The following is a 21354-nucleotide window of genomic DNA, read 5'->3' as shown; positions in this document are numbered from 1 at the left end:
AGCTTCGACATGAAAGCCCTTCTCTAGATTCCACACCTTATAATCTACAAAGAGCCTTCATGTTTTCTGTAATTTGGTCCCGTAACCATCTCGAGAGTTAGCAGGGAGAGGAGGCATTATTCTCCTCAACATGCAGAAAAAAAAAAAAATACGTGACTTGAACATTCAGGACTCAGACTTGTATTGTGACTCCAAAGGCACTTACCTGTTCTACTTATAGCAGCTTCGGAACACCCAAAGGGAGGCTCAAGTGTCTGCCAGCCTCCGAGTCATTTCAAATTCCCCAGTCTGCATTGTAATTTCAACTCGCTGCCCATCATGAATAGGTCTCATCATCTCTCTCCCAGAGTAAGGAACCTAACTCATCTTGGAAAAGCCACGGATACTGCTCACAGACACCTGGGGATGCATGCACAGCCCTAACCATGGGCGACTCCTGAGTGCCTGCAGGAGGGTGTATACTATTATCATCGAGGCAAAATAACCCTCTTTCGGGTTTCTGCCGAATCGATGAATCCAAACAAGAAAGCCCTTGTATTTCCACTGAGCAAACAAAAATAAAATGCTTCCCACTGTACCCGTGCGTATGAGTCTCTTTTTGCAGTTGTAACAAATTACCATAAACTTGGCCTAAAACAACACAAATTTACCATCTTACGATTCTCAAGGGTCAAAAGTCCAAAATGGTCTCATTGGGTGCAACGGACTGGAATGTTGGTGCCCTTCCCCACCAAATCCATATGCTGAAATCCTAATCCAAATACCTAATATGCTAGAATTTGAAGGTGGGGCCCTTGGGAGAGAATTAGGTCAGGAGAGTAGAGTCTTCACGAACGGGTTTAGCGCCTCACAGGATGAGGTCAGGGAGCGACCAAGTGCTCTTCTTTGCCACGTGAAGTCACAAGGAGAATTAGACTGTCTACAACCTGGGAGAGGGCCCTCACCCAAGCACACTGGCACCCTAATCTCATTTTTCCAGCCTCCAAACTAAGAGAAATCCATATACCGTGTTCATGGCACCCAGTCTCGGGTGATTTGTTACAGCAGCCCAGCTCAGCCACGGGGCTGCGTTTCTTCTGGGAGCTCCAGGGCAGGACCTGCTTCCTTGCTTTTCTGGCCACTAGGAGCTGCGTGCACCCTCTGGATCAAGGCGCCCTTCCAGTAATCACACAGCCTTGCCCTCTGCCTCCACTGTGATGCTCCCTCCGTCTTGTAGAAGGAGACTTCTCCTTACAGTGATCCTACGCCAATGACTTCGGGTGATCTCCCTGCACAAGACCCTGAGGCACACCTGCAAAGTCCCTTCTGCTGTGTACGGTGACGTTCACAGGTGCTGGGGACTGGGAGGCTAAGCCAAGAAAAGGCTGCGGACCCATCGAGGCCAAACCACACCGCGGTGAGCTGCGGAGCTTCAGGCCTCAGGCCGAGAACGAGACGGTGCTTCTGCCGAGCGAGCCGTGAAGCTGGCAGCAGGTACTCCGGGAGCTCTGCTGTTCCACATCCAGGGTCGGTACTTGAGGAAATTGTAAATATTTACAGCTAGTAAGTGGCAGGCTCCTTCAAGGAGTCAGGGACTCTTTGACTCTTACATGTGTTCATATAATCCCTCTCATCTACCTTAAATCAGGCTGGGAATTTTCTGTTCTGATGAACCAAGGCCCCGATTGAAAAAAAAACAAAAACAAAACAAAACAAAAAACAAAGAGCTACATCCACTGCACAGACCAGTGTGGATCAAGACAGAACCAGGACGACACAGGCCAAAGCGGAGCAGAAAGCAGGCGATGCGGCCGCTAAGTGCTCTCCGTTTGTCTTTAGGGAAAGGAACCACGGTGCGTGAACCCCACTGTGACTCTTTAAGGACCTGTCTGATACAATAAGCCTAAAGTAACACAGGCAGCACGGTGTTGATTCAGTCTCAAGAAGCATGTCTTCACTTCCTAGAGGGTCTTTCACAGACCCAACCTACGAAGTGAAGAAACCATGGTGCCCAGCGTGCCCCACACCAACCAAGTCAGCTCTCTCCATGGAGAGCTTCTCCCTACCCAGGCTTATTTTTGCCTCGCTGTTACTCTGCACACATAGGTGACACCTGAATCCTATGCATTTGTTGCATGAATTTCCCAGGACTTGGTTTTATGAAACCAACTAAGAAAACCTGTATGTTTCATTTAATATTCCAGACAGCAAACTCCCCTTCCCCTGAATTCCGGAGACTATGTGAAAAACAGAGAAGGCTCTAGCATCGGACCTGCACATATCAGGCATTCTTTGCATTGCTACTGAGCAACTACATGAAGGCATAAATACGAGGCCTAAATAAACTCTCTTGCCCAGGTCAATCTGAGAAGTCAGCTTGTTGGAAAATAGCATCTAACTCCTCTCAACAAATCTTATGCAAATTACGTACAGAGGGAAGCCCTTAGTACCTTAAGTCTGTAGGACCTTTCCATCCTGCATCCAAGTCAGGATACAATAGTGGCTGAAGGTGCCGGGGACATGACGACTCAGGTCTGAATTCCGGTCCTAACACTTGCTGGCTGTCTGACCTCGGGGAAGTGGCTTAACCTTTTTAGCTTCCGTTTCTTCATTGCTGACGGAAGGGTGATAATATTTAGTTTGCACAGTTGTTTTGAGCACGTAATGACAGCATATGAAAATGTTCCACAGTTTCTGGTGCATCACGACGAGGATGGTGATGGGTGGTGGTGGTGATGACACATCTAGATCCAGCCTCTTGGCTACCCTGCTCCTCCAGGACAAACAAGTTCCCAGCTCCTGGGAGGTCCATGTGTCCCAGGGACACGCCCTCCGCTCACACCTAGACACAGTTTGGCCTCAAGGCATGATCCACTGCCAGGGAGAAGGGGAACAGGAACCTGGGGCTTCCTGTTGGTGTCTCTCTTCCTTTTACCCCTAGCTCTTCTCCTTCTCTTTATCTGCCTCAAGAGTTGACCTAAGACGTCTCTCTTAGGGCCTCAAAGTCTTTTCCACATAGATCTTATTTTAAAGATGGTTACAAAGCTTTAAAAGTAAACTTTTTGATGCAGAAAAGGAGCAAACCAATACACAAAATCCAATCTAATGGATTGTAATTCAGGCATATTCATGGAAATCGTTATTTTTAAAGACAAAAGTTTTTCACTGCATCCTGAGCCATTCTAACACAGGGTTATTCTTTAAACATTTGCCGTAAGTAACGGAGAGCTATGTGGGCCTGCTCCTACTAACACAGAGAAAAGGTAGAGAAATAGGATTTGGGTTCATTGACAACGTCCCTAGAAACAAAGCTGTGCCTTGGGTGGTTGCTCTTCTGGAATGAAGGGCCTTCATTGGCCTTTTCCTTGAAGGAAATCCTTAGTTCTGCCTCAATGCCCAAGAGAAGCAAATCAGTAACGGAACCACCTTTCTTACCCTGGTACACGATCAGCCCTCCAGTACGCTTTGACGAGATGATTACCTGGGAGAGGGGCAAGTTTTCATGACCTCCTTACAGCTTCTTACAGTTAAATATATATATATATATATTATATATAACAATAATATATATTAAAAATAAGTATATATTAAGTATATTTATATATACATTTATGACAATACATTTAAACATGAAAAGACTAGGGAATGTCTACAAATCACCTCTATTTTGTCTTTGTTCACTAGAAAGAACTAAACTCAGGAGGCAAAGAATAGTTTTATGTGATTTGCACACCTGATGCTCTTACAGTATCCAAAAAACATGACAAGAGCTTTCTCCTTCGAACTGTAATTTCTTCTAAAACCTGCATTGCAACCATATCACAAATGCCAACCCTCAGGAATAAAGGTAAGAGGAGAAAAAAATTTGGTTTTAATATAAGCCCTAGAAAACTGTGAATCAATACCAATTGCTAATTCTTTTTGCAATGATACAGTCCATTGTTCGAATTCTCTGGCAGGGCGCCTGGGTGGCTCAATCGAAATTCTTTCTCTGGCTTTTCATATATATTTTTCTTCCTTTGCAAAGTTTGAAAAAGAGAGAGAGAGAGATAAGGTGTACATAATTTTAGCAAGACAGTCAATCTTTCCAGCGAAGTCTGACATACTAGATAAGATCAGGAAACAGTAGTTTTCTCTACTAGGAAAAATGTTCTTTCAAAACTATGAACGAAATGCAAGACAGCTTCTATAGCCTTCAACTCAACCTTTGAGTAGAGAGTCACAGTCCCTGACCTACAGCCTGTGCAGGACACAAGTCTGGGCGCTCCTGAAGATGCCCGTTTCCCTTCCCTTGAAGTGTGCCTTAATGGCCGTTTGCTTTTAGAAAGCCTCTCCTTCCTATGGAAAGCCAACCAACACACACCCCACTTTTTATTCCTGCTCCACAAGTTACCACCGTCAAGAGCGTCTCTTCTCACCCTAGCACATTCCTGTGACAGGGCACAAAGACCCCACCCAGACCATCAGGTGCCTCGCTGAACAGACCCTGCATGACCCCATGGAGACCCGGAGAACTGATGAAGTAGGAAGAGGAAATCTTGACCCCAACAGGCATTGAGTAACACACAAAGTAGAAGTCAAACGGGGTCTCTAAGGTGGGCGTGGAAGTGCTCTGCATAGTAAGACTGTGTTGGAGGGTAAGACCATCCTTACACTGAACTAAAGATACCGGTGAATGTCCTTTCATACCCCAAACTGTCACCTCCAAAGTCTTTGTCCCCTGCTCATTACTGAAGAAGTAGCTGTTCAGCCTGACACCACACAGCGTCCACCAGCCAAGATCGTGAGCATCTTAGCAACTCTGCCATCCAAGCAGCTAGGAAGAGGCTATATCCTCACGATCAACATCGAACACCAAAGCTTTGGTTTCCTTTATTACCCTTACTCCTTCAAGCCCATGAGCGGAAACTGCTACTTATTTATTTTATAGTTACTCATTCAGCTTCTAAATCTTAGATAAGCACCTTTGTACACTGTGTTTTTTCTCTTTAACCATTTATTTCCCAAAAGGCAGGTGAGCAGTAACTGCGGCTCCGCGAGACCAGCCACTTGCCTCCCGACTTGTCTCAGTGGCTCATTCGGTTCTCCTAACAGCATAGAGGGAACGTCCTCTCTGACAGGGGTGCAGACAGGAAGACCTGGGACGTGTTCTGCAAAGAGGAGCGCACACCTGACTCTACACTTTTGGCAAAAGAGGAAAAAAAACGCAAAAAGCGACAGTAAGGAAAAACATGTTCAAAGTTCCCGAAGCCATTTCCAGTTACGAAGAAACGATGTGCCTAAAAACACGTCGGGGAAGGCCCAAGAGAGGCTGAAATGTTTAGACACGTGGCCTCGGAGGGAGGCGCGGTACTCACTGTCTGATGGCTTCTGTCGCAGTAACGCAGCCCAAAGTAGTCGATCTCCACCAGGTTTACGTGACGGAACACGTGGTCGAGGACAACGGAGCCTTTCGTTGACTTCTGCAAAAATAATCCACAGTCTTAGTTTCTCCAACGAGGCGGGCCGCAGTCCCTACCAGCCTGTCCTCTATTAGCTGCACCCGCAGTTCCTTCGGTTCCGCCTCGATTACAAAGCAAAGTAGGGTTTCACATAAAGTGTATTAAAGAAATTCCCTTGAAAAATGATTTTTAAATTGCAGTGGGTTTTTAATTAACATAAGCCTTTTTTCTTAGGAGATTGTAAATTATCTTCAGGACAAATTTCTCTTAATAAAGACAATCTCTTATGTGAAGAGCATCTGATGGATTCCTTAAAACCCACTCACTGTGGTTAAAATACCACAGTTCTTTCGATTCAAAGACCAGTTTTCACCTACTGCTGTTACTCTCACAACTAACACAGCAGAGACGCAGAATTAAAATAACAATAGCTACGGCTTTTATTTTTAACCCGTAGATAAAAAGTGGCTGAAGTTAATGTCCTGAGAAGCTCTGGTGAAGAAATCCTACTTTATCTCCTGCACGTAAGCACAGATACAAAGGGAACATCCCCCGGCTGCTGGCTGAGAGCCAATAGGTTAACTCCCAGTGACAGCATATTACCTGGCCGGGGGAATAGGGGTCGCACAGGTACAACTGGAGGGAGAGAAGGCCCGAGAAATCACACATGCTGTCGGCGAAGCAGGCTTTCCCCAGGGAGTCACCAACATGCACTTGCTCACCCCCGGAGAGTACCCGGCCCGGCACTGCTTCTAGAAAATTGATTTGAGACGTAAGGGCAATGTCTGGACTAAAGGCCTCATCATAACACGGCTAAGAGGTGATGGAAGCAGATGCTGGTGACAAATCCCAGAGGTGTTTGTGTTCTCTGCTCAGTCCCCGTGGTGAAACCTCATCGGGGTCTTCCTCACACTCCGCCAGACAATTCACAGAGGCCCCGCCACGATGGACCTCTGGTTTGGGACGCACGCCCCTGAAGCAGCAGTGCCACGCACGGGACCTGTCTCCGTGCTCATGTCCTCCCGTGACGAGCCAGGTCTGTGACTGGATGGGACAGCACTCTGAGGGTGCCACACTCCGGGTTACAGCAGGCGCTGCCAAGAAGGCCATTACGACGTGTGCCACAAAGGTCCATTTCCCCACCTTTGCCCAGACCAGGTCGAGCGACACTTCCCTAGCTGAGTGAACAAGGAAGAGGGGAGAGGGTGACTCCTGACGTGCACTTTCCTGATACACATCCAGGTGTCCCACCACCCACTTTCCAACCAGCTGCATCTCTGAGCCCTTGGCCAGGGAGTCTCTAACTTGGTGTCTATGACAAACTCTCCTAAGCACTTATGATACCTGTACTGGTTTTATTTTTTTAAGATTTATTTATCTATTTTAGAAAGAGAGCGAGCGGGAGGGGCAGAGGGAGAAGGGGAGAGAATCCCAAGCAGGCCCCATGCCCAGTGCAGAGCCAGAGGCGGGGCTCGGTCTCACCACCCTGAGATCCAGACCTGAGCTTAACCGACTGAGTCACCCAGGCGCCCCTGTGTGACTTCATTTGGTGTCGTTAGCTCTTCATTCTATCTGTAAATTATTTTCGTGCTGGGATAAGGACCTAACTTTGTTTCCAAATGGATAGACATTTTACTGAAAAGGTCATCATTTCTCTTTTGATGTGATAAAAACTTCATCATCTACTATATTAGCCCTTACTCTACCCCATGGATTATTCCTGAACCAATCCTCCAAGATTTGAATGATTCGGTTATAATGTAGTAGTGGTGGAAGGGGAGGTGGGCGGGGGGTGGGGGTGACTGGGTGACGGGCACTGAGGTGGGCACTTGATGGGATGAGCCCTGGGTATTATTCTATATGTCGGCAAACTGAACACCAATAAAAAATAAATTTATAAAAATAAAAAAAAATGTAGTTTTGTTGGTATCCACCTTTCTTTCCTAAAACTGTCTTTGCAAATTCTTAGACAATTTCTCTATTAGAAGTTTAGAACCAGGTCGCTATTTTCTTAAGTTTTTATTTAAATTCCAGTATAATTAACATACAGTGTTATATTAGTTTCAGGTGCATAATACAGTGATCCAACGCTTGCAACACTGGGTGCTCATCACAACAGGTGCCCTCCTTCATCCCCATCACTTATTCCCCCCATCAGAGGTTACTGCCTGTGTTTCAGGTCTCAGATTTAGTTCTTTAATCCATTTTTAAATTATTTTTATGTGTGGTGTAAGAAAGTCATCCAGTTTCATTCTTCTGCATGTGGCTGTCCTGTTTTCCCAGTACCATTTGTTGAAGAGACTGTCTTTTTTCCATTGGATATTCTTTCCTACTTTATCAAATATTAATTGGCCATATAATTGTAGGTTTTTTCTGGGTTCTCTATCCTGTTCCATTGATCTATGTGTCTATGTGCCAGTACCATACTGCTTTTATTACTCTAGCTCTATAACTTGAGGTCCAGAGTCGTAATGCTCCAGCTTTGCCCTGCTTTTTCAAGATTGCTTTGGCTATTTGGGGTCTTTTATGGTTCTTCCCCAGAGCCTTCAAAAAAGCACTCAGACAACCAACACCTTGATTTTAGCCTTCTGAAATTAAGCACAGAACACCCAGCCACGCTAACCTGGATTTCTGACCTACAGAATGGTGAGATAACAAATGGGGGTAGATTTCAGCTACCAATTTGTAGAAATTTGTTATGCAGCAACAGAAAACTAATAAAAGTTTATTCTTAGCTATTTTATAGTTTTATTGTTGTTACACTTTCCGATTTCCAATATATTAACAGCTAATTATTCCATATTGGTCTATTTCATAGCCATCATCCTAAATTTGTATCGGTGAGAAGAATTTGTCTGTGGAATCTTTTTAGATAACCACATTTTCTACAAATAGTAAGTTGTTCTAGTTCTTTCTTTTCCAAATTCCTCCTCCATATTTCTTCCTTTTTCTTACTGCATTAGCTGGGGCCTCAATAGGATGACTGGGATGACTGGTAGTTGTGAGAACAATAATCCCAATCTTCTTCCTGACTTTAATGCAACTGCTTCTAAAATTTCATCATTAAGTATACTGGCTGCTATGTATCCCTTGTATATACTCTTTATCAAATAGGAGGTTCCTTTTATTCCTACTTTCTAGGGTTTTGTTTTTGTTTTGTTTTATTCTGTTTTGATTTTTAATTAAGAATGGTTGATAATTTTATCAAGTCATTTATGGGAATCTGGAAAGACAATAAATCTTGTAATATCTATGAGTTACATTAAAATAATTTTTTTAAGATTTTATTTGCTCATGAGAGACACAGAGAGAGAAAGGCAGAGACACAGGCCAAGGGAGAAGCAGGCTCCACACAGGGAGCTGACGTGGGACTTGATCCCGGGTCTCCAGGATCAGGCTCTGAGCTAAACCGCTGAGCCACCCGGGCTGCCCTAAAAGAATTTCTAATGTCAAATATTCTTCATAAAGAATTTTCCAGTTTAATTCTTTTGTTCTAGTTATGTAATATCAAACCTGTTCCCTATTTGGAAAGAAGCCTAATCATGTGAGTCTTGGTAGATGCAAGAAACAGACTCCATTCCACAACTCGCAGCAGCTGAGCCACAGCACATGACCTGGTTTCAGCCAAGGACTCTGATTTCTGAGCAACTGATGCAAAGACAGAGGAAAAGACTTGAGAATGCAATTCCCGACACTGGTTCCCACTGGTAGGGTGTCCATCGGCAGAGGCATGTGGAGATGAAATCAAGTGGGATAGACAGTAGTGACGACTGATTCCTAAGCCAGGTTTCCCAGCATTCTTGAGGTACTAAATAAAGGGAAGCAGCCAGGCAGTCCACCAGCTTCTCTTCCCTTGCCCCACAGGAGCACTGATTGTGTATATTTGGACCTAAGAGCCATGCCAGGGTCCTCAGTAAAAATCCTAAGAATACAGAAAACTGGGTCCAATGGTATACTAAAAATATCATGAAGACTAACAGTTTCTCGTAGGAATGGAAGTGCAACAGGCAGATCCCCTGGTTGCCAACAGTAGCAGTTGACGCTAAGTAGCCACGGGAGGAGTTCACTGCGAAGACCCTGGTTATCTCACAGTCTCCATGGGCCACCCTGATGGTCGCTTGGGTCTCCTCCTCCTGCCAATACAGCCCCAATCGGTAAACATGGAGCCACCCTTCATCCATCGCCACCTCCCTCCTGTGATCCTCCTGCCCATATTTTGGGCTCCAGTCTTCACCTACAATTGTTTCCTATTTGCCTTTTGCCTCAGGAATTTATTCTTAAGATTTTATTTATCCATGAGTGACACAGAGAGAGAGAGAGAGAGAGAGAGGCAAAGACACAGGCAGAGGGAGAAGCAGGCTCCATGCAGGGAGCCTGATGTGGGCCTCGATCCCAGGGCCCCAGGATCACACCCTGGGCTGCAGGCAGATGCTCAACCTCTGAGCCACCCAGGTGTCCCTGGGAATTTTTTTTAAACCACTCTGGCTGACTGAGATCTGCTTTTTTTTTATCTTCCAGGCTGTTGTGGAAAATGCGTGCCTATCTTCCAAAATATTTCTGGAAGGCTGACATACGAGCTAGAGTTCCGTCTCCGTCTAATCTCTCCTCCAGATCTGTCCTCCTATCCAGGCGCAGACAGGAACAAATAGAGTAACTAGAGCAAGTAGAGCAGCACAACTCCACTGAATTCCTCTAACCCAAGCAGGGGGAAAAGGGCTTCATGCACAGAAGAGGAATGAATTGCCTTGAAATTTCAGCATTGAAATGGGGCAGAGTTTTTAGAAAAAAAATTATGTGTGTGTGCATATATATAAATACATAAATCAAGGCCATCTTCATGAAAAACACATTATGCCTATAATCCCACAAAAATGTTCGTTTCTTCATACATATAAATCTGTTTATAAAGCATAAATAATAGTCTACACATATCAAAGAAAGCTTGGAAAACCAGCTTAGCAGTTTGGGAAGTACACGGAAATAGCAGAAGTTTTGTGCACAGAAGGAATCACCATTTGCCAAAACCATCCCTCCAAAAATATCAGAACATAGTCTGTCGATTCTAACAGTTTTGTGTTTGTGCAGAATCTGGTGCTGAAACTTCTTTACGACGGTCACCCCTTAGCCCCTCGTTGTCCTCTACGGAGAACCCCCAGGGAAACATGCAGGGCCACACAACGAGTCCAGAGCTGACCTACGAAGAAACGCCACTATCTCCTGATCCCCCCTGTATGTTGTGCAGCGACACACGAACCTGGGGCAGAGGCGGGTGGACCTCAGAAATACTACACTTCGGTCGCCGCCTCCAGCACATGTGCACGTGAAGACCACCTCCCGTACTGTGACATGACGTGGGTCTAGCCATGAGCGCCAGCAGCCGATGGGCCGCCGGCCTAGGGGGTCCATGTCACCAGCTCCCATTTCTCCCAGTCCTGCCCTAACTGGCCACTGCCAATCACCCTGGCCCCAATTTGTATTCCATTATTTATGTCTCCTGCTCTTATGGATAATTGTACTCTTCCCGTAGATTCTTCGCAGAGGTTGCCCGTGGCCTGTATTTTGCAGCTGAGACTGATGGCCTTCCGGTTCAGAAGAAACCATCCTTGAACAGAGAAGTTAAGACACGACAGAGAACAGATGTGGGGGCCAAAGCAAGAGCTAGAACACTGGGCAGGGAGCGGGCCAACTGCAGGACTTATCTCTAGAAAAGGACACCACCACCCATGATGTGATGAAAGGGCCGGGAGATACGGATTGAGCACCCGTCCCATACCAGCAAGCGCTTAGGCCCCGGCGATGGGAGCAGCGCGCTAAGGAACGCCCGAGAACACGAACGCCCGAGAACACGATGCGCCCAGAAGGTGATACAATAGTCCTCAACCAGTGGAACCTTGGGGAAGTCCTGGGGCTATGGAGTAACTAAGAAACTCCTAGGAAGTGGGACAAAGGAGGACTTGGTTTTCAAGCTTTTTCACACATTTGATTGCATTCTACTTGCATTAAAATAGGCTTTAAAAGAAAAAGGATGCCAAGTGGGAACTAGTCATTACCTGCTTTTGTTCACAGAGGAAGCTGTTCCACTGTGAGGCGTTAAGGAGGGAAAAGGTACAGAGCTGACCGGGGATGCGGTGTTGAGCGTCAATGTTGGTTTTGTTTTGTTTTTTTTTTTAGATTTTATTTATTTATTAATGAGAGACAGAGACACAGGCCAAGGGAGAAGCAGGCTCCATGCAGGGAGCCCGACGTGGGACTGGATCCGGGGTCTCCAGGATCACGCCCTGAGCTGAAGGCAGCGCTAAACTGATAGCCACCCGGGCTGCCCTATGGTGATAGATGAATAATTCACACTTTCCATCCACCCCAAAAAAGCTACTTTCAGCCTTTTTGACCTGACTTCTTCCCGAGCTCTCTGGGCAGGTAGCCCCAGTCAGTAGAGACCAACACGTACCCTTGTGGAGGCTACGCATCCCCAAAGTCCCTAAAACACTGAGCCATGGGGCTTCACTCCTATGTCAGATGGGTTAGTTTCATTTTAAGTTTAAGGAAAATTTTTTTCTTCACTTTACACCTCTTTGAGTACTTGGCAAAAAGAAAAAGAAGCCAAGAACGGGATCGTGTTTAGCACCATCAGTTTTTTTTTTCCTGATCATTTCTAGAAGTCTCTACCGAAATAAGAAACTCATCAAGATGCTACAAAGTAAGATAAAACTGCGATCACAGCACTCCGCGATGGGTCCGGGGACTTCCACAAAGATGAATAAATTCACAGCGTGGGCTCAGGCACGTGATGGAGCTCGCCAAGCAAGACTCGAGAGAATGAGCTGAGCGGCAACACAGCTATCAAGAAAGGATGCTTCCTTTCTGGAATCTCTCTCCTGCCCTGGCGTCCTCAAAACCCCGCTGAATCCTTCAAGATCCAGTTCAGATGTCACCACCCCCACAAAGCCCCTCTTTATCTCCTCAACCTTGGGCCTCTCCCTCCACCCAACCTCTCATGCTTGCCTGCCTCTGAGGCTTAAACTATTCTCTGCCTTTATTAAAGCTACTGCATGCTTCTCTTCACTTTCCTAATAATATTTAGACATTTTGAAAGCAGGGGCTGAGGACACACTCCCTTTCCACGCAGTTCAAGAACTTACGCATGGTAAGAACTCCCTAAAAATTCTTTGAATGACCAGTTGGAGCCAACAACCAAGAAGAGGGCCGGGAAGGGCTGGGGACGTGGTGGCCTGTGACTCCACCTCGGTCCTGTCCGTCATGAAGACTGCTATCTTCCTGACCAGTCACACCTACGAAGGCAAGAGATGGATGGATTCACTTATCCTGACCTCGTTGCTCAGCTAAGTCAAAGCTGCACGGTTTACTTTTAGTCAAACATTTGTTTCAGTGTCGTGTAATTCCAACAAACTCAATGGACTCCAAAGGCAGTGTAAGAAGGAAGTCTTAGATTTGAAATTTATAAGCGATGGCAAAATAAAGGGGCCCTGTTTACACTTTTATATAGAAATCTTATACAGAAATATATATTTTTCTTTATGCAATAAAATAAATATGACAGGTTTTTTGTTTTTCTATCATAAGGAAGTTGAAAGAGATTGGATAGGAGGCAGAGAACGAAGAAAATGAAGAAAAGATGGACCTGGCTTTTTCCAACTCCATTCGGGAAAAAATTCACTTACTCTTACAAGATATTAACTTAGTTTTCAAATGAGAGTAAATGCCTGTGACATATTTCTGGATTGTGGGTTAGATGCCACTTAAATCTCAGCAAATAGAGATAGATTACTTTTATTACTGACACACCAGCAGCATTCTGGAAAGAAGAGAGCTACCAGAGGCTTAAAATCTTGAGAAAGACTCCCAAACAGGACATGTTTCCTTGGAAAATACCATGAGTGAGGCTTTCAGCCAGAACAAAGAATTCTTCCAATGAGTAATAACACCTTTGCAGATTAACATGACATTACAAACCAGAAGGGCAGGTTTTTACCAGCTGCACAGAACGATAACTACTGCATTTCAGGCAGTTTGCTCATTCACAAAAGAGAAATGAACCCTTTAAAAAATTCTTTAATGTTACGCCTTTAGAAATGCACTATATTCTTATTTAGTGTTTTTAACATAACATGTTCCAGGTTCTGCGGGAAAACATAAACCAAGTTACCGTTCTTAGCTTTTTTTTTTTTTTTTTTTTTCCAGTTCAGGCCTGTTAGGATAAGGTAAAGTGGGAGCATGGGGGAGAGATCCTCAGGCACCGCTATACCTGCTTCTCAGACCAAAGACTGTTAACCCCCATCTGACGGGTTTTGACTAAGAGTCACCTTTACCCTGTAAGTGACGAATCTAGAAGGAAAAATCCCTTTTAGTCATTTAAAAGTAAAATGTTTAGAGACGCCCGGACGGCTCTGCAGTGGGGCGCCTGCCTTCAGCCCAGGGCATGACCCCGGGGTCCCCGGATCGAGTCCCGTGTTGGGCCCCCTGCGTGGGGCCTGCTTCTCCCTCGGTCTGTGTCCCTGCCTCTCTCTGTGTGTCGCTCATGGATAAATAAAAGAATAAAATCTTTTTTGAAAAAAAAAGTAAAATGTCTGTTCCTTAAGGTGCTACGTCTGTTTTCCACACATCCAAGTTTGTCGGTGGCGCTCACCGCTCTGGGGCGGCCCGCGGCCTAGGGCCCTGTGCACCGGGGAGCCCGCGGCCTGGGGCAGGGCTGCATGTGCCCCCTCCCCACCCCCGGCTGCCTGAGGCCTCCGTCCTCCCCTCGCGGCCTCTCCTGACGGCCTCCCTCCCCGGAAGCACAGCCCACGGGCCGAGGGCTCCGGGCCCTGTCACCTCCTGCTCCTGCCCGAGACCCCAGCGCCCGCCCCACTGCCAGCCCCTCTCCCACTCCCCCCCTCGTCCTCAAGCGCAGCAGAGGCGGGAGGGTGGCCGCACCGGCCAGCACGTCCTGGTGTCACCTCGTCCACCCCTGGAGGGCTCAGTGAACGCGGCGTGTTTATCCCCATTTTACAGACGGGCCGCAGGGGAAGGCGCTTCGGCACCCAAGCTGGCCCCCCACACTGCCAGCCCCGGCGCGGGGCTACCTGGGGAAGGCAGGGCCCGGCCCACAGAGCAGAGCCAAGGCCCGGCTCCCTGGCTTCCACCACCGGCGCCTCAGCCGGGCTCCGGGCCGTGCTCCAGGAGCAGGGCTGAAACTGAACTCCCCTTAGTTACTTATCATTTCTCTCTCACCCAAGCATAGAGTTTTCCAGAGGCTGCGTGGCGTACGAGCTCACGACACACAATGCACGAGGCAGATGTGCCCATCAGCCATTTTCTATTAACTGAGTCCTAAAGAAATTTGCAAAAAATGTAAGAATAATGTCCCTCTCCTTATCGGAAATTGTCTTATTTTGGGAAATACAACTATCTTTATAAAAATATTTACATTGGCATGTAATGGGAATCTATAAAATGAATTAGTTTAGTTGTTGTTTTTTTTAATTTCTCAGTTTTAACTTCTGGTACCCTCACAGCCAAAAGTTCTGTAAGGTCCTCAGGAATTCTTTTTATTTTTTATTTTTTATTTTTTTAAGATTTATTTGAGAGAGAGACAGGACAAGAATGCATGCACAAGGAGAGAGAAGGAAATAATCTCAAGCAGACGCCCCACTACGCACAGAGCCAGAATCAGGTCTCGATCCCACAACCCAAGAGCACAACCTGAGCCAAAATCAGGAGTCAGACACTTAACTGACAGCCACCAAAAGCCTTGGTCGTAATTCTAAGGCACATGAGGAAATCCTGAGACAGAAAAAGCCCGAGAACTGTTCTCCTATCCCAACGAGGGTGCATTCTTGATGACACGTACTGCAAAATAGATTCTCCTTGATTCTCATGTATTTGGGGAGACCCGTGAACCTTCCTCATTTTATAGAGGAGGATACTGGGGCCCACGAGGTGAGAGAGCTGCCCACAGGTCAAGGGCTAGCTACCTGAAGTTCTAGGAATAGAACCGATGCCACTCACTGTCCTCAAACAAACATCTACTACCTCTGCCTCTTACAGATCTTGTCAACGGTTCACAAAAATCTTGTTAGTAACAAAACACAACCAAAAGAAGAAAAACAAGCCATCCACAAGGAAGCTCAGAGACCAAATAATAGAAAGCAGCATTCTCTGCCGACAAAAATCAGAATTTCCAGACTAGGGAGCTATTTTCAAAACTAATATAAAGCAGACTTCTTAGTTTCATCCAATTTGCATTAAACAATTAAGTCCAAGAAATAGATATGCCTATAACACAACTCAAAATTTTATATTTCTCCTGTATGGCTCGAACGTCTTCTAAGGGTCTTCAATTCATGAATGTTATGAATCTCAAAAATTAATCTTTCTAAATGCACTATGGTATTCTGAATTAGATTCTGGACGGAAAAGAGAACATCAGTGGAAAAACTTGAAATCCAAAAAATAATCTATGGTTTACTTACTGGTATTATGTACAGTGAATTTACCGTATTATTTCCTGGTTTTAATAAATACAACATGACTATATAAATGTCAACATCAAGGGATACTGAGTGAAGGGTATTCAGGAACTCTCTTACTCTTTGCAATTCTTCTTTAAATCTGATTTGAAATTTAACCTTTGAGCTAAAAAAATCTCATAGGTAATGAGAGACCCAGAAAGTGAACAGAAACTCTATCAATCCATTCTATTCATTACGGATCAGAGTAAGATAAGCAGTGAAACCTCGGGCAATATAAGACATTTCACAACCTAAGACTTGTTTTTTCTGTAACAAAAAGGAAAAATGGGTTATATATTTTCAAACTGAAATCCTTATGAGGGCAGCCCCGGTGGCCCAGCGGTTTAGCGCCGCCTTCGGCCCAGGGCCTGATCCTGGAGACCCGGGATCGAGTCCTGCATCGGGCTCCCTGCATGGAGCCTACTTCTCCCTCTGCCTGTGTCTCTGCCCCTCCCTCCCTCTCTCTCATGAATAAATAAATCCTTAAAAAAAAAAAAGAAATCCTTGTGAAATCATTAACAACTTTAGGACGTTTAAGCGATCATCTTTAACCTCTTGAACCTTATAGAGCAGGACACGTGTTAAGCCAAAGATCTATGTTTAGAAATATATAACCCCTTAAGATATAATATTTAAACTTTAATTTGAATGATGAAAAGCTGATTCCAAAATTTTAAATGTACTATATTTTTTATTATTATTATTATTTTAAGTAGGCTCCACACCCAGCTTGGAGCCCAGTATAGGGCTTGAACCCATGACCTTGAGATGGAGACCTGAGCTGAGATCAGGAGTCGGATGCTTAACCAACTGAGCAGCCAACCACCCAAGCACCTCTGTACTATATATTATTAACAATTATAAACAACTAAAAACAATCGATATCCTATTTTGGTTAGAATCTTTAGGTTTTGCTGGATTTTTCTTAATATTTTACATATCTCTTTGAGAGAGAGCGCAAGCATGGGGGGGAGGGAGCCGACCCCTTGGTGAACGGAGGGCCCGACACTGGGCTCCATCCAGGACCCCGAGGTCATGACTTAAGCTGACAGCAGATGCTTAGCTGACTGAGCCACCCAGGTGCCCCCAGAAGGTTTAGGTCTTAAAAATCTACACACCTCAAACTCAGTTTGGTTTTTTGTTTGTTTGTTTGTTTCAAACTCCTTTTTTTCCCCAGGCATGGGGCAGTGAAGACCGCGGCCAACTTGTTGACTCTCTTCCCATCAAGAGGTGGGTCTAATTCTCCTCCTTGATTCTGGCCTCGCCTATGGCCGCTCCCCCCGATACGGCGTCGTCCGAGCACTGCTAAGCCAGTTCCAAGGTAGCTTTTAAAACAACTGTCTGCTTCCTTGATGGTGTCTTGGAACCCTCGAGCGACATGAAAGAAGCCAAACCACCCAGCTCAAGAGACCATCCGGAGAAAACCTGAGACTAAGAAGGAATGGGGCTCAGCTGGGCCCACCCTCCAGTGTCCTGCCAAGACATCCCAAACAGCACAGCTGCACCATCAATACCAACAAGTGTCCCCAGGCAGCGCCACATGGAGAAACCTCATGCAGCCGAGCCCTGCTCCATGTCTGGACCTACGTGCTTTGCATAATACATAATACAGTGGGTGTCCTGTCAAGCCGCTCGAGTTTGGGCAGTTTGTCATGCACCTGAACAACCACAGACACCCAGACAATGGTCAGACTCAGTTCTCAGCCTGGAAACACAGACTTCCGTGAAGATTAGGCAGAGCTTGCCCCCAACACGCTTCATTACTTCTTGTCTGTCACCGCACACACCTTAGGCAACACAAGGGTTAGATGGGAAAGCTGCAACAGCTCCTGGTTAGGGAGCCCTGCGTGCCCAAACTCCCTGCACTGGAGCCCCCCTGGCACCTCCATCCCGGGCAGACCTCAAAGCCTGTCCCTGCGGATCACGGCACTAGCCTGTTATCTGGGACTCTTAGGAGTCTCCATTGTGAACATAATAAATATTTGGTTTCCTTAACTAGGAATTCCCATTTGTTACTGATGTTTCTTCCTCCCGAGTGGGGCTCCCGTTGGATAAGACAGAGCCCACGTTCCCAGACTCCTGTGGCGTCTCAATACATTATCATCATCAAGTCCTCATTTTGCTAGAATTTTTTGCAGGATTGGGAAGAGGAATTTTTTTTTAATCTTGCACAATATCCACCCATATAATACAAAAACGCTTCCATTTATGAAAAATGGAATTTTAAGAGTAAAGTGCTGGGAAATAAAAACTCCCGTACACCACACACGATACGGGCAATACAGGTCTCTGCACACACGCACACTCCCTTGTAGGGCCGCCCGCCAAGGGCCCGGGAGCAGAGGCACCTCGGTGCCGAGGACCGCAGCGCCCACACCGTTGGTTTCCAGACACCATTACCTGCCCCCTCCTTAGAAAACAGATGAATATGAGGCTGAGACAGGAAGGTAAAGAGCCCAAAATAATTTTTTTGTACAGAAAAGGGGAAAAGAGTTCTCCAAGAATGAGGGGAACCTTTCAAAAGAACACAGGAGCTAACTTGGGGGGACTCCAGTCAAACCTTGGGAAGGTGAGCGACAAAAGGAAGGGAAGGGCAGGATCACACCCCCGGGGCAATTCTAATATACGAACATGTTCACAGATACACAAATCAAGAAGTAGCAGAGAGAGGCCGTCCCTACGGTGAAGTGCCGACCCACCGGCGGGGAACAGGGGCCATGGCCTGCGCTCTGCCCGCAACGCTTCTTTCAGTTCACGATTATTTCTGAATAAATGGTTCAAGAGAAGGTCTCGCCCTCTGCCATCCGGGGACCCCAAAGTTCCCGGCCTGTCCACCCCCAAAGCTCCTCGGTCCCACAGCGGCTTCCTCCCATCTGCTCGGCCCTCGGTCTCTTCTTGGGTCGCTGTGGGGCTTTCAAGGGGCGAGGTCCCGGGGTGACCCCGAATGCCTCGCTGGAGCCGCTCCCGTGTTCCCGACCGTCCCTGCTCTTCCTTGTCACGGGTCCTTCACGCCCAAGATCAGGGTCCCCTGGCCTCTGCCGGGCCTCGGGGCCTCGGGCAAGCTGAGGTGTGTCCCGCAGGGCACTGGCACCGCAGGGGCGGGGGGCGATAGGCCACCTGGTGCCGGGCAAGGCGGGCTGGGGATGTGGGGAACCCCGGGTGGAGGCGCAGAGCCTGGGGACCCAAGCCCAGGGCGGTCCCTGCCCCGCTTCCTGTCCCGCCTTCCCTGCAAGAGCCCGGCGCCCCCCTGGCACCTCAGAGAGGGGACACCCCCCAGGAGCCCTCGGGTCCACAACCCGTTGAGCCACAGGAATAAAAGAAAAGCAGAGGATGCTCTTACGGAACCTCAGTCTACAATAACGGCCTAAATCACTACTTTGTTTTGTAAAAAAAATGACGATACTGGCAATCCACAGCATCCAGCCCAGGCTCGGCCCTGAATTAGCAGTACAGCCTCCGGGGTGACCTTCAGCCCTTCCAGTGTTGCCCGCTCGGACTTCTGCTTCAAGTTACAGCTTTGGGGAGCACTTCTACGGCTCGAACGCGCCACAGATACAGCACTGCTTGGCGGGGCGCGGGGGGGTGGGTACCTGTTTCTCAAAATAAAAAGAGCTTCTCGAAATATAACACCAACTATTAAAATAACAGCTTAGCAAGTTGCTAAAAATTTGCTGAAGTTCCAGCGCCAAGGGGTTTTCAACTGACACAAAATAAAAATTATCTTTTTTCTTTCGCCAGGTAAAGCAGCCCAAGGTATGGCTATAACATAAACACTCAGCTTCCCGACTTTAAAATTACGTGATTTTTGATGAAATTAATTTGGAGGTAATTTCGAGTTTAGAAGATCAAGTGAGGCTTTGTTAGTATTTTCATTATAGGGGCGCCCGGGCGGCTCAGAGGTTGAGCGTCTCCCTTTGGCCCAGGGCGTGACCCCAGGGTCCTGGATCAAGTCCCGCATCGGGCTTCCTGCAGGGAGCCTGCTTCTCCCTCTCTTTCTGTGTCTCTCATGAATAAATAAATAAAATCTTTAAAACACACACACACAAAAGGCTTCCTAAGACCAAGTAACATGACTTCTAAAATCAAAATTTCAGGGCCCCTGGGTGGCTCAGTTGGTCGAGCAGCTGCCTCAGGCTCAGGCCATGATCCAGGGCCCTGGGATCCGAGCCCCATGTCAGGCACTGCGCTCGGGAATCTCCCCCAGCTTGTGCTCTCTCTGGCTCTCACTCTCTCTCAAACGAATAAATAAAAATCTTTTTCAAAAATTAAAGTTCCAATGGACAAAATGGAAAAGGCACGGCCATCACTAAGAACCTTCAGTGTCAAAACAAACAAACACACAAAAAAACAAACAAAAAAACCTTCAGTGTCCTCAAAGATCCAACATTGCAAGCAAGAGTGTGAGACATGGAAGACATAATCGGAAGACAGGACACGCAGAAAACAGGTATTCCCGGGGAAGAAACAGTAACGGATGGAGAAGAAATAATTAGAAGGGAGAGAGGCGGAGATCAAAACAAAAGAAACCTCCCTGAGCTGAAAGAAGGGCCGAGGGCTCCCAAGCAAGCTCAGACAACACTAACAAGGCAACAAAAGGCACGTGCCCAGGCTTGTGAACTCCTGAAGCTGAGAAGGAAATTCACCTGCAACCACATACCCTGGTGCGTGCGTTACCGTGATTCACCATTTCAACAAACTCCAACCCAGGAAGGTGGAAGTTTCCCAAAATCTTACTGTTTGTTTCCAGAACTTTCCAAAACCCCGTCCATCTGATAAACAGCTCAACTGCTCTTCATTTGAGTCAACACTCCTTCCTCAGCCTACCAGGCTTAGGTCACCTCACCCAACATCTTGTCTGGTTCCATGTCCTTGCGCTGAACCACCTGTCACCGAACCCTAATAAACCCTATCCATTCCCCATCTCTGTCCTCCCTCGTCTGAAGCGTGCAAGGTCATTATTGCTGCAGCAAACAGTCGAGCTGGCTTGGCCTTGCCTACACGTCATCCTGCAGTCTCGGCAGAGCCAGCGGAGACCCTGCAGATTATAGTCATTCCAGCAAGTTGAACAGAGGACAGACGAAGAAAAATCAGATGAGCACCAGACACCTTGTGGGCAACGCCATAGCCTAGGACAGTCAAACAGGCTCTACGGACAGAAAAAGCCCGACCACTGCGCTCTTCGCCTGTCCTGAAGACAGAGACCGTTTTCTGAGCATCCGGGGGCTACGAGATTACCCAACCAATAGGCCCGACCCCAGGAAATCTTGGGAAACGTGCTCCACCTAAATGGAGAGCTCGCGACACGGAAAACAAAGGGGGGAAGCAGATGTAACAGGATGAAGTTAACATGCCCAGGAACTTACAGTTTGTCATTGCAATGTTCATTAAAACAGCTACAGGGAAAAAGCAAAACGAAACAAAAAACG

General features: G+C 46.7%; 1 protein-coding gene across 2 annotated transcripts in view; it reads right to left on the bottom strand.

The window, feature by feature from the left end:
• The window catches only part of EPB41L4A (erythrocyte membrane protein band 4.1 like 4A), a 176910-nt gene that overhangs the window by 99407 nt on the left and 56149 nt on the right, over positions 1-21354 (bottom strand). The window contains exons 2-3 of one of the 2 annotated variants that reach the window (XM_072736582.1): positions 5337-5441; positions 2430-2593 (exon numbers count right to left, since the gene is read on the bottom strand). In XM_072736582.1, coding sequence (XP_072592683.1) covers positions 2430-2453 — 24 coding nt within the window. In that variant the 5' untranslated portion in view covers positions 2454-2593; positions 5337-5441. The remainder of the gene's footprint in view (positions 1-2429; positions 2594-5336; positions 5442-21354) is intronic. The other variant, XM_072736581.1, reaches the window with a different exon arrangement.

Source organism: Vulpes vulpes, chromosome 14 (genome assembly GCF_048418805.1).
Source record: "Vulpes vulpes isolate BD-2025 chromosome 14, VulVul3, whole genome shotgun sequence".
In the NCBI taxonomy this organism is placed as follows: Eukaryota; Metazoa; Chordata; class Mammalia; order Carnivora; family Canidae; genus Vulpes; species Vulpes vulpes.
The sequence above is the reverse complement of the archived record's forward strand: the minus strand, read 5'-3'. Positions and strand labels throughout refer to the sequence as shown.